The sequence below is a fragment of the Spinacia oleracea genome, chromosome 5, assembly GCF_020520425.1.
Source record: "Spinacia oleracea cultivar Varoflay chromosome 5, BTI_SOV_V1, whole genome shotgun sequence".
Classification (NCBI taxonomy): domain Eukaryota; kingdom Viridiplantae; phylum Streptophyta; class Magnoliopsida; order Caryophyllales; family Amaranthaceae; genus Spinacia; species Spinacia oleracea.
Window position 1 is genome coordinate 17,052,497 of NC_079491.1, and position 12,213 is coordinate 17,064,709.

A 12,213-nucleotide genomic window follows, 5' to 3' on the forward strand; every position below is an offset into this window, starting at 1 on the left:
ATTATGTAAATGCACTAATCTAGAAACTCTGGCTCATTTACTCCGATCCGTAGACATCATTAGCAGTTTCTCGCTCTCTCCCTCATCTTCATAACAAAACCACAACCATCGCCAATTGCAAGAAAAACTCAATAAGGTAAGTAACTTTATTACTCAAAGTAACTTTATTACTAAACATGTATAAAAGGTAAATAAAGTTATTCTACTCAAATTGACACCATAATGTAACGCATTCGATTTATATAAAACAAAACACTTAAATTCCACAATTCTATTACCAAAGCATATTGAAAATTAAGAAAAGAAAAAAAAGTATGATATTGAAATATGTGTTCGGATTTTATCGAAAAAGTGTCCACCATATACTCGATCCATGTCCACGTGTCACAAAAATAACCGAATACTTGATTTTGCATGTCAGACACATATTGTGCACGTGTATATGGAGTTCCATATCCGATACAGGACAAACCTGTCCACCGCGTGTCCACGCTAACTCTATTTTCCTTTTTTTTGGTGCAAATGAGCCATAAGGACGGAAATGAGAATGATCCCAAGATCACCTGAAATTGGGATGGAAGCTCTAACCAACTGAGCTATCCATCACTCTCTCCATGGTAACTCTATAAGGAACACTCGAGAATGACTTTTATGATGTCCCTCTATAAAGTTCCTATACTAACCATGATGTTAATACTTCATAATACTTATATATAAAATGTATTATTTAACATTTCTATCCATACTTGATCAGTCCCGGCCCTGAGGGTTGAATAGAGGGGCGGTCGCCCAGGGCCCTCGAAGGTAAAGGGCCCCAAACTATATAATTCAGCTATATACATGAAAACCGTATATTATTCAGCAAATATCGATGGTCCAGTTGGTTGAACACCATCCTTTTCTTGGCAAGAATCAGGGGTTCGAGCCCCAACTATGAAAAGATGAACTTAATTTCATTTTTTTTACCTTGATTTTCTACTCTTTCTACTTAACTTATTTTTTACGTACTCTTTTCTCCTTTAGTATATTTGTAGTTTTGATTTTCTTCGTTTCTTTTGATATCTATCCACTTCTTCTCTAACTGTATTTTCTTTTTGTGCCTTCTCTAAACTATTATTTAAACATTCTTTCTTCGATAACTAATTGTTTTACGGCATCGTATATTTATATTATGTTGTTAAATATGGTTCAAATATTTAAAGGAGATTATGTTGTTAAATATGGTTCAAATATTTAAAGGAGAGATAAATATATCCCAAACCCTATATGTAATATGGCCATATGTGCATTTTAATTTTAGTAGCTCTTACTAAGCATAAAAGACCCACTTATCGATGACTCGCCCCGGGCCCCTAAAATATCAGGACCGGTCTTGTACTTGATATATAAATTACATTTTTTATTTATATAAAATGTCGCAAATATTGCATACATAAACATCACGGAGTAGTAAACTTAAAACTAAAGAGTGTAAAATGATCTGAGCCAGATGTCATATATTGAGTGTGGGGTTAGGACTTAGGAGAAATACATGTGTCGAAAGAAATTCATGCAATATTGCCAGCAGTCAATTGAAAACCTCGTCTACACCGCTTCACCATCGATCTAACACTGCATATTTCCCTCTTTTCATCTTTATCATATCTATCTTTTAATATCTCTCTGTTTAATTTATTTCACTTTGATACTCGATCGTATAATAGTTTGAGTGAATAATTAATTAAGTTGGGGTTGAAATGATGGATTTTGTAAACACATTCCTTAATTTCGCAGCCCCTCCATTCACTTTTATAACACTATATTTTATGCTGCCTCCATTTCAGATTATTAAGTTTTTCATGTCCATCTTCTCCTCCATCTTCCCCGAAGATGTTTCCGGCAAAGTCGTCCTAATTACTGGCGCTTCCTCTGGCATTGGCGAGGTAACCTTTCTATTATTATTTTCCCTTTGTTCTTAAATCTTAAATGATAGACCACATTACCCAACTAGCTACTTCTAACATACTCCCTTCGTCCCTTAATACTCGTACCGGTACGGAACTTTTAAGATATTTGAATAAACTTATTAATTTAATAGGTGTTAGTCGATAGTGGGTTATTTTTTTGAATATAGTTAGTGGGAAATGAGTAAGGGGTGGGTGGTGTGAGTTTTTAAATGATTTTTTTGTAGGAGTATGGGGTGTAGGTGGGTTAGTAGGTAAGTATAAGAATAACATAATATTGGTAAAATATTTTATTTATAGAAGCGGTGCAAGTATTGAGGGACGATCTGAAAATGAAAGCGGTGCAAGTATTAAGGGACCGAGGGAGAATATTTTTGTTATGTACCTATTTCATTTAGGGTGTCCCATTTTATTCATTGTGTTGAAATTTTTTCCTTTTATGTTATCATATAAATGCTTAATATTCTGTAAAAAATTCGTGCCCAACTATTAGTTTAACCAATTAAACTTATTGGGTTTTAAGCTTTTATCATTTTGTATTGGAATATTAAATCTTTCACATTCTTCAATATCAGATGTTGGATAAAAATGAAAATATTAGAAATAATTATAATTTGCATAATTTAAATAATAAAAAAAATCGCAATCTACATTAATTATTATTTGTTAAATCGCGTACATGATATAAAATGTATAGAACACAGACGGGCGCAAGAAGTATCTATCTATCTATCTACTTCGTATTATAGTAAAAGAAGAAAAATTAATACGATAAACATAAATGTCACTCATTGATTTGACCCTCTTTTAATTTAAATAATTACAATTAAAATAAAATAATTAATATATTTCATATATTTTTTACTTAAACCTTCTAATTACTCATTGTAATAAATAAATTACGTTACGAAATACTTATTTACTTATGATACTAAATTGCTTAATTTAAATATACGACTAAAATAACATATTAAAATATATTGTGTATACACCAAGATTATTGACTAAAAAAAATTATACTAAGAATCTACTTCAATATTACAATATTTACAATATGACAATAATCTATATAAAATATGAACAAAATTATTTTAACATTAAACAAATTTTTGTTTAAAATGTTTCAACATCTCTTAGCATGTATTAAAATATTCAACTTATCATTGACTAAAGAGTTATACTAAGAGTTTAAATTCCATATCACATTATTTACAATATGACGATAATAATTTTTTTTTTTTAAAAAAACATTTTAACAAGGTTGTCTAAAACATCTTTTTATTTAAAATATTTTAACATCTCTTAGCATGTATTATAATATTTAACTTAAATTTACTAATGGTTTTACTAATAACTAATTGTGTGTATTATCAACTTTTATTTAAAATATGTATTTTATATTGATTGCGGATATGTATAATGAATATTTACCTTTGCTTTAATATTCGAAGTAGAATTTATCAAGGTTGTGTAAACATGCCTATAAAAAAAATTGTTTAATATCTTTGTATTCTTTTTTCTCGAATTTATAATTTCTACTTATTCTTTTATTAATAGTTTCTTAATATTTTAAATGAAAAATAATTTTAAGAATTTTATAGTTTTATTTTATGTGATTAAATTTTTTGTTTTTGATCATTTGATGGGTAATATATTTGCCTGTATATTGCATAGTAATCTAATGAAAAATCTTTGCACGCAATGTTGGATAGAGGAAATCGATGTAGAGTTATGCCACTCTATGATTGCCTCTCTTATACTTGATTTTATTAAAAAAAAAACCCACTATCTCCCAGCGTGCCTTTTTTCCTATGAGTAATATATAAGTTTATAATAACTTAACGCATAAATTTTCTTGAAAAGACTATTTTATCGATTAATTATAATGATTTTTTTTATAGGCTCAATAAGATACTTATTCTATTAAGACACTGAAATTATAGAAGACTCTATAGTAGAATTTTAAAATTTAAAACTCCCTTATAAAAAAGAAAAATGTTAGTCCAGGGGTAAGTTTGAGGCGAGTGTGGATACATAGGTCGGTGACAGACCGGGGACGAGTTCTATTTTTTACCCCTTAATAAGGAGATTGGAAAGGGTGAGTGTCTTTTCTACCGTGGGTGATGGGAATATGGATGAAAATTTTAGTACAACTATGGAGACCGTGACCAACCTCAAATTCATGACTAGCTGAATAAAGTAAATAGTAGAGTAGGTGTTAAGTGGTCGGGTAATGACTTAAATATAAAATGATTCAGTAGGTATGACTATCGAAATGAAGGGCGGATGAGAGTAACATGCACTATGATTGACACATGTGATGAGTAGATAAAAATAATTGTGTTTTCTTATTTGTTTTTATTTTTTTAATAAATAAGACACCGAATAGGGCAATGTCAAAGTTATCCATCATTAATTTTAATTAGAAAAATATATATAAGGTATATGTGTCCAAAGTATAGTGTAATTAGACAACAAAATTGTGAATAGAGTTTTAAAATTTAAAAGTCTCTTACCAAAAAATGACGTCGGGTCCAGTCGCATAGGGCTAGGTTTGACACATGTGATGTGTGTGAATTAAAATAATTTTGTCCATGCATCCTTTTATGTTTCTTTCTAAAGAAGACACCGAATGGGTAATAACAAATTAATCCATCATTCAGTTTTAATTAGGGCTAGGTTTGACACATGCGATGAATGAGGAGGACGATAATTTTGTCTATGTACCCTTATTTGTGTTTTTTTAAATAAATAAGACATCGAAAGACAATAAAAAGTTATCCATTATTAATTTTAATTAGAAAAATATCTATAAGCTATGTCTACAAAGTATAATGTAATCATACAACCAAATTGTTCAATAACTGAGTTTTAAAATTTTAAACTTAATTATCAAAAAATAATGTCGGGTCCAGCCGTCTAGTACTTGGTTTGAGGTGGATCTGAATACACAGGCGGTTGATAAAATGGAATTAGTTTTCGGGATTAGGACGGCGATGAACATCGTACCTATCGTGGTGACTGGCATGGCCGTATGGGGGTGATAATTTTAGGCAGGTACAAGTGTTGAGGGACCGACCCCACCCCGCTTCGAATCGAAGTTATCTCTAGCTCAATAAAGTATAGGGTGGGGGTAGATGTTAAAGGATTGGGTAATGACGTAGATGGAAAGGGAGTAGTAAATGGGTATGACTATTGAAGTAAAGAGCGGATAATAACAAATTTATGTTTGACATGGGTTATGAAAGGAGAAGTACGTAAATTACGTAAATTTATCTATGTACCCTTCTGTTTTTTTTTAATTTGATAAATAAATAAGACAAAGAATGAGACAGACAATAACAAATGTATCCATCATTAGTTTTAATAAGAAGATTATCTATAAGCTATATTTTGATGATAATTGTCTATAGCCATAATTTAGATATGTAAATTTAATATTCATATCATAAATCGTGTATAGCACGGGCACTATACTAGTTATTTAATCTATATAAATTGCCTATATGATCTCATACTCGTGTCCCACATGGATAGATGTTTAAGTGTTATTCATTGTTTTTTCCTAATTGAGATGACGAAGTGTAATGTTTAAGGGCCCGTCGGATGCCCTTCCCTCAGCTCGATACTTTGTTTTTTCATTGTTTATATATTCTATTTTGTTTATTATTTTTATAGTAATGATGTAAATGGTGGATGTGTTAATTAATTTGTTGTAAATGTTTGATAGTTGGTGAATAATTTATTGTAAGAAAAGATGATATATATATATATATATATATATATATATATATATATATATATATATATATATATATATATATATATATAGGATTACCGGTCTGAGTCATTTTATATGAATGGAAAAATCTATGTGTGACAAACTAAAAATGGAAGGTGGTGTAATCTTTAAGGGGAAGACGGAGTATTTTGGTAAAAAGTCAATGAGGATAATCATAGGCTTTTTGTAGTTACCTCATACACGAGGACTTTATTATGATGTATTGTTGTAGCCTTGTAGGTGTATCACATTATTTTTGATGTTTTGGTGAATTTGTGTAGTATCTAGCCTATGAATATGCCAAAAGAGGTGCATGTTTGGTGCTATCGGCTAGAAGAGAAGGAAGCTTAAATGAAGTTGCAGAGTTATGTATAGAGTTAGGCTCGCCCAAAACAATAGTGGTGCCAGTTGATGTTGCCAAAGTTGAAGATTGCAGACGAATTGTTGATGCTACCATAACACATTTCGGAAGATGTATGAACATATACTTTACCTTATTATCGTTGAATAGTTTTGGGTCATTATTCATTTTTGTGTTGTTAAGACCTTTTTGAAGTACTAATTAATCGATTATATGTATGCCTTTCTCATTGCAGTGGATCATCTAGTGAATAATGCTGGGATTGTTGGGGTTGGTCAATTTGATGAACTAAAAGATGTCACAAGAATGAGACCTGTTATGGTAACTTTCCTTCCTTGATGCACTCTATTGAAATATACATTTCCTCTTTTTCAAATTAATTGTTTTGATGGTCCAGGATATTAATTTCTGGGGCTCAGTGTATATGACCCGGTTCGCAATCCCTTATCTCAAAAACACTAGAGGCAAGATTGTTGCATTGTCATCTTCAGCATCATGGATGCCCGTACCAAGAGAAAGTTTCTACAATGTATACTTCAGTAGCTCTGTTACGTTAGTTACGATGAATTACTTTATGAATGATATAAACTCCAGCTATATGAATTTGATCAACTAACTCTGATTTAATTTGTGGTTGTTTCAAACGAAATCACAGGCAAGCAAAGCAGCATTGTTAGCGTTCTTTGAGACGCTCAGGGTGGAATTAGGTACCGACATTAAGATAACGATTGTGACACCTGGTATAATAGAGTCTGAGTTTACCAAGGGCAAGGTCTGGACTGAGAGTGGCATGAAAGTTGACCAAGATCTAAGAGATGTAAGCTCCTTGTCTTATTTATCAAAAATTACATGTAGTAAAGTCGACCCCAAAAACTTGATTTTTCTTTCATAATGCAGCCAAAGGTAGTATTACAATGATTTTTCAACAAGGTAGTAATGAGGTAGTTTTTGACAAATTTGTCTGTTCATAATTAATGACAAAACACGATTGGTACACCAAATGAACAAAATATGCCTAGGGATGAATCTATTTTTCATCCCTAGGCATCTTTTGTTAATTGGTACACCGTACACCAATGAACAATATGTATCTTGAATTTACTACTATTGCTATTGTTATTACGAATATACCATAATATAATGGTAACCCATGTCCCATGAAGTTGATCGGCGTGTGTAAAATATTATGCAGGTGCAAGTGAATTTAATACCAGTTGGAACAGTTGAAGGAACTGCAAAGTCCATAGTTCGCAGCATATGCCGTGGTGACCGATACGTGACGGTGCCTGCATGGTTTAAAGTGACGTACTTCTTGGAGATGTTGTGCCCCGAGGTGCTAGAGTGGTCATACCGTTTGATGTTCCTTACAAGCACAGACAACACACCAACAGGAGCAATAGGGAAACATATGGTGGATTTTCCAGGGGCTAAGGCAATGTTATATCCTCCTGGTATCCAGTCGCCTGATATCAAGACACGCTGATACAAGGGAAGTCTTGTAACGCTGAATACTTTATGTTAAAGATTTCTTCGTTTTTCATTTGAGTTGTGTAGAAAGTTGATGTAAGTAATTATGCGGGTAGTAGTCTATAGTTAATAATGTTTTGTTGCACGTACCATTAATGAAATAACTAGAGTGAAGTTTGGCAAAAAAAACTTGTTTGTTGCACGTACCATTCAAGTTCTTTACATGAAAAGATCGCACCAGTACAGTAGCAGTGTATGACGGAGTACTCTGCATTACTGAAACGGTCTACAAATATAGAACGCAAACAGTACATGTAACATGATTTTAGAAGTGCGTAGAAATGCAACACCCTCTTAAGAATTACTGAATAAATAAATTACTCTTAAAAGAAACTTATTATAGCATGAAAAGGCAAACATCAAACACAGACAGAACCCAACTCACAATGTTTTTAAGTTGAATTCAGCAACAAGCAAGCCGGTTTTAAGTTATTTTTACCAGAACTTGTCATTTTAGGGACACCATAATTTAATCGTAACTCTTAAGTTCAAGCATTTGACAGTTTGTTGTATTGTTGTGCATCTTCGGCTGTGTTCTATTCACCTGCTTTCCACTTATTTTTCCTGAACTTATCTTATCTGAACTTATCTGAACTTAACTGAACTTATCTGAACTTATTAGAACTTATCAAAACTTATTTTAGTTATAAATTGTACTTGTCAACCCTTATTTTTTCTGAACTTATCTTATCTGAACTTATCTTAACTTAACTGAACTTATTTTTCCTAAAATAAGTGGAAATAAGGTGAACAGAACAGGGCCTTCATCTTGAAGGTAAACACAAATTCTTATTTACAAACTACAAGCTAGTGGTGTAAATATAGTAAAAGTTAACTCAAAATGTTTAAAAGTAACTCTTATATATGTAAAAGTTATCTACTTTAAGTGATAGTAATATTTTTTATTTTAATAAAAATTATTTATTCAGAATCATCAACATATTTAAAATTAATGTATAAAATTAATTATTTTTAAAATTAATAATAATGTATAAAATTAATTATTTAACCCTTTAAAATGACCATCTAACATCTTTTTACCCTTTAAAATATTTATCTATCATTTTTTTATATAATACAAAAGTTAAGAAAAGCATATTAGAAGTTACAAAAAAAAAAACTAGGTAAAATATATAAAATATCGGGTAAAAGTTATATTGGTGTACAATAAATTTATTGTACACATCGTGCAAGCTAAGTAAGATAAATTGCATACTTTTATGAACTCCGGGCCCAAAGGTTTAAACTCAACACGGTTGCTATACGTAACCTTCAATTACTTTGGCGCACCCCTGTAAAAGACCAGAAATACCCTTTTTAATTCTTTGGTTTCTGTATGAAATAGTTAACTATATTTTGTTCAATCTGTATGAAATAGTTAACTCTATTTTGTTCAATCTGTACGAAATAGTTAGTTCCACTATGTTCAATCTATACGAAATAGCTAATTCTGTTTTGTTCAATCTGTACAAACTGGAAGTGTATATTTCATATAAGTTACATGAAGTGACTCGAAAGAAACAGAAAAAACGGATATTACCTCAATTCCAAGGTCTTCCAAGTCAAAAAAATCGTCCATGTCAATCCAAATACGTATTCTAATTTTATCACGTACACGTTACACTAAAAAAAAAAAATCAAGTTTACGTGAACAAAAATAATAGGGGAAAAGGTTAAGAGAAAACAATAAAAGTGGGGGTTAGGTTTTTTTTTCCAGAATGAAACAAATGAAAGAAAAAAAGATTGCGTCAAGTAAAATCATGCTGTATTTAGCAACCCCCAAACTCAAAGAACCCACAACCACAAACAGATTTTCAGCTCTCTTCAGTAAGTACTATTTTAAATTTAGAAAAATTAGAAATTGGCCAAAGCAATTCATGTAACTATGTATTTCCTTAATATAAACCACAAAATATGATGTCTGAGTGTTATAAAATTCACAATATGCATGTGGCTGATCGGTTGAAGACGTGAAATTAAAATTCCTAGGAAATACCCCCTCAATCCTAAGAAATTTACTTTTCTCACTTTTTATATATTTTTTTATTACATATTATGAAAGTTTAATATTTGCAAAATTTTCACCGAGACCAAATGTTTAAAATAAACATATGAGAAAATAAAAAGGATTGGAGAGAAGATAATTTTCAGGAAGTGTATTTTTTAAAAAGTTTCATGGTAATTTAGCAATTTCTAACACTTAGACCCTTTTCTATTGAACTTTATTTCAGTTGATTTCAGTTTAATTAAAATTCAATTCAATTCAGGTAAATAATACTCATAAAAATATAGCCTTAAAAAACTAATTTAACAACCAAACAAATCATATTCCGACTCCGAAAAAACTTACTTTCAATTATTTTAAATGTCAACCAAATAAAAACCAGACTAGTCTACTAGTTTCAACTAAAGATGGTTGTGGGCCGGGCCGGGCCGAAGCCCGACCCGACCCAACACAAGTACGAAAAAAGCACGGCCCGGTACGGGCACGAAGTCGTGGGCCCTGGGCCTTAATTTTTTGGAAAAAGCACGACAAGACACGGCACGACTCGACCCGGCACGACAAAGCACGCTAAATTTAGCAAAATTAGCCTTATGCACGACGACCCGGCCCACGAAAGCCCGTGGGCTTGGACCCTTTTTTTAACTTTTCGGCCCGGCACGGCACGACACGAAACAACGTGTGCCTGGCGTGAGTTCGGCCCGATTAGGCCCACGGCCCGTGGGCTCGACCTGAAGTCCGGCACCACCCGGCCCACAATCATCTTTAATTTCAACCCACCACATTGTTTCACGTGAGGGGGGTTACAAAAGGTCATTTTCCCTCCAATTTTTTTCTTTTGGAACAATGGAATATGAAGTATATTCAAGAGAAGTCTAGAATCTTGCAAGTTGCAATGCGCCAATACTATCTTACCCCAAAACCCAGAAAAACCTATGCTTCCAGAAATGTCTTATTACACCAACTTCAATCTCCTATAATTATAAATAACATCTCAAAACTCCATCTTCTGCAGCTCAATTCACAGAACAATCCTTTCACATTATCCAATTTCATTCCAAGATTTCCAGTTAATTCTCAATTCATCAATTACATGGCTCAATCTCTCTCCTACTTCATTAATAACACACTTCCCTTTTCCAAATCAGCAAACACTTTATTATCCGGGAATTCTTGTTTTCCCCCGAAAATCCCAGAAATTCAGCTAAAAAGAAACAACTTCAATGGAGGAATCAAAGCCATGAAAGCTGATCCAAGGGACAATTCTGACCAAATGTATAAACCTGGGTTAAAGAGGAGAGAACCTTCTGCTGCTCCTATTGGTAATTTCATTTACTCTTTAATTACTTCCTTTTGTTATAATTTACAGCTTATTTGTTGTTCTTGTAATGTTCTTTGTGTTTCTTTATTGCTTAATTTTGATCCAACTTTTTTCCCTCGCAATTACATCATGTGCATTGTGAAATTACTTTTTTTGGGCATTGTGATTTTAAGGCTAATAAAACAGAAAGAAGAGGCAGATAAGTTTGGTCTTCTATATAATGTCATAAACAGGGGAGTGATATTAAAAGTATTTTGTTACCATTTTCAGGGTTATGGGATAGGTTCCCATCTGCAAGAACAGTGCAACAGATGCTAGATACAATGGACAGGATGATGGAGCAACCAGTTGCATACAACAGTAGCTGGCAATCGCAACACCCCAACAATGGAAGCGAGTATGTAAGGGGAAGAACACCATGGGAGATTAAGGAAACAGAGGGTAAAAATAGGCAAGAAAACGGTGTTGTGGAAAGTGAAGGAGACGACTGGTCTGTTAAGAGCTTTGGAAAGTACAGTAGCCGGATTGCATTGCCGGAAAATATCGATTTTGAGAAGATCAAAGCGGAAGTTAAAGATGGTGTGTTGTATATAACGATTCCGAAAGCGAGTAGCATCAGCAAAGTATTTAGTATTAATGTAGAATAGTGGAATCAGATTGTTTTGTTTGGTTAATATGAAATATTCAATGTAGACTGTGTAACTTGAAATGTCGCTGCTTCTCATGAATATATATATTGATGGCTCATCTGATATCTTTGGAAATTGGCTTAATAGAATCTGTTCCTGGTGTGGCTCGAAATATTTTTACATATACATTTATAAATTAGGAATCATCTTACAATTATTATATTGTTTTTCTGTTCTTACTATTTTTTTTTGTCCCTACATCCTCTCTTATTCAATTAAAAAAATAACTAACTAACTCCTATCACATCTTTCCAATAAAATAACAATTGATAATCAAACAACTATTTATCACTTAAAACTTTGTGCAAAGGTAATTATAATGAGTAATTTAGGACGGAGGGAATAATTAATTGGTGTACTTTGACCGTCACTGAGTTTAATGAAGATCATTTATTAATTAAAATAAAAGATAAGTATGGGTAAATGAAAAATAAATAATTGTAATATAAGATAGTGGTTTGGTATTAAAATTTTGAAACGGAAGAAAAGACAAGAATAAAATATAAAATATTACTTTTAGAGTCTTTGGGGTAAGAAAGAAATTTTCATAATATCAATTAATAAAATAAAGGAAAAATTACATTAAATA

At 32.0% G+C, this 12,213-nt stretch overlaps 2 protein-coding genes across 2 annotated transcripts; both read left to right on the forward strand.

The window, feature by feature from the left end:
• Positions 1 to 1,534: 1,534 nt before the first annotated feature.
• Positions 1,535 to 7,736, forward strand: LOC110786004 (11-beta-hydroxysteroid dehydrogenase A-like). Its single transcript, XM_021990512.2, has 6 exons — positions 1,535 to 1,922; positions 6,006 to 6,198; positions 6,321 to 6,406; positions 6,483 to 6,614; positions 6,741 to 6,902; positions 7,278 to 7,736. The coding sequence occupies exons 1-6, from the start codon at positions 1,737 to 1,739 to the stop codon at positions 7,566 to 7,568; spliced, it is 1,050 nt and encodes a 349-aa protein (XP_021846204.1). The 5' UTR covers positions 1,535 to 1,736; the 3' UTR covers positions 7,569 to 7,736.
• Positions 7,737 to 10,478: 2,742 nt separating this feature from the next.
• Positions 10,479 to 11,699, forward strand: LOC110786005 (heat shock protein 21, chloroplastic). The gene is made up of 2 exons (XM_021990513.2): positions 10,479 to 10,936; positions 11,206 to 11,699. Exons 1-2 carry the CDS (start codon positions 10,510 to 10,512, stop codon positions 11,580 to 11,582), a joined length of 804 nt encoding a protein of 267 aa, XP_021846205.2. The 5' UTR covers positions 10,479 to 10,509; the 3' UTR covers positions 11,583 to 11,699.
• Positions 11,700 to 12,213: the final 514 nt, after the last annotated feature.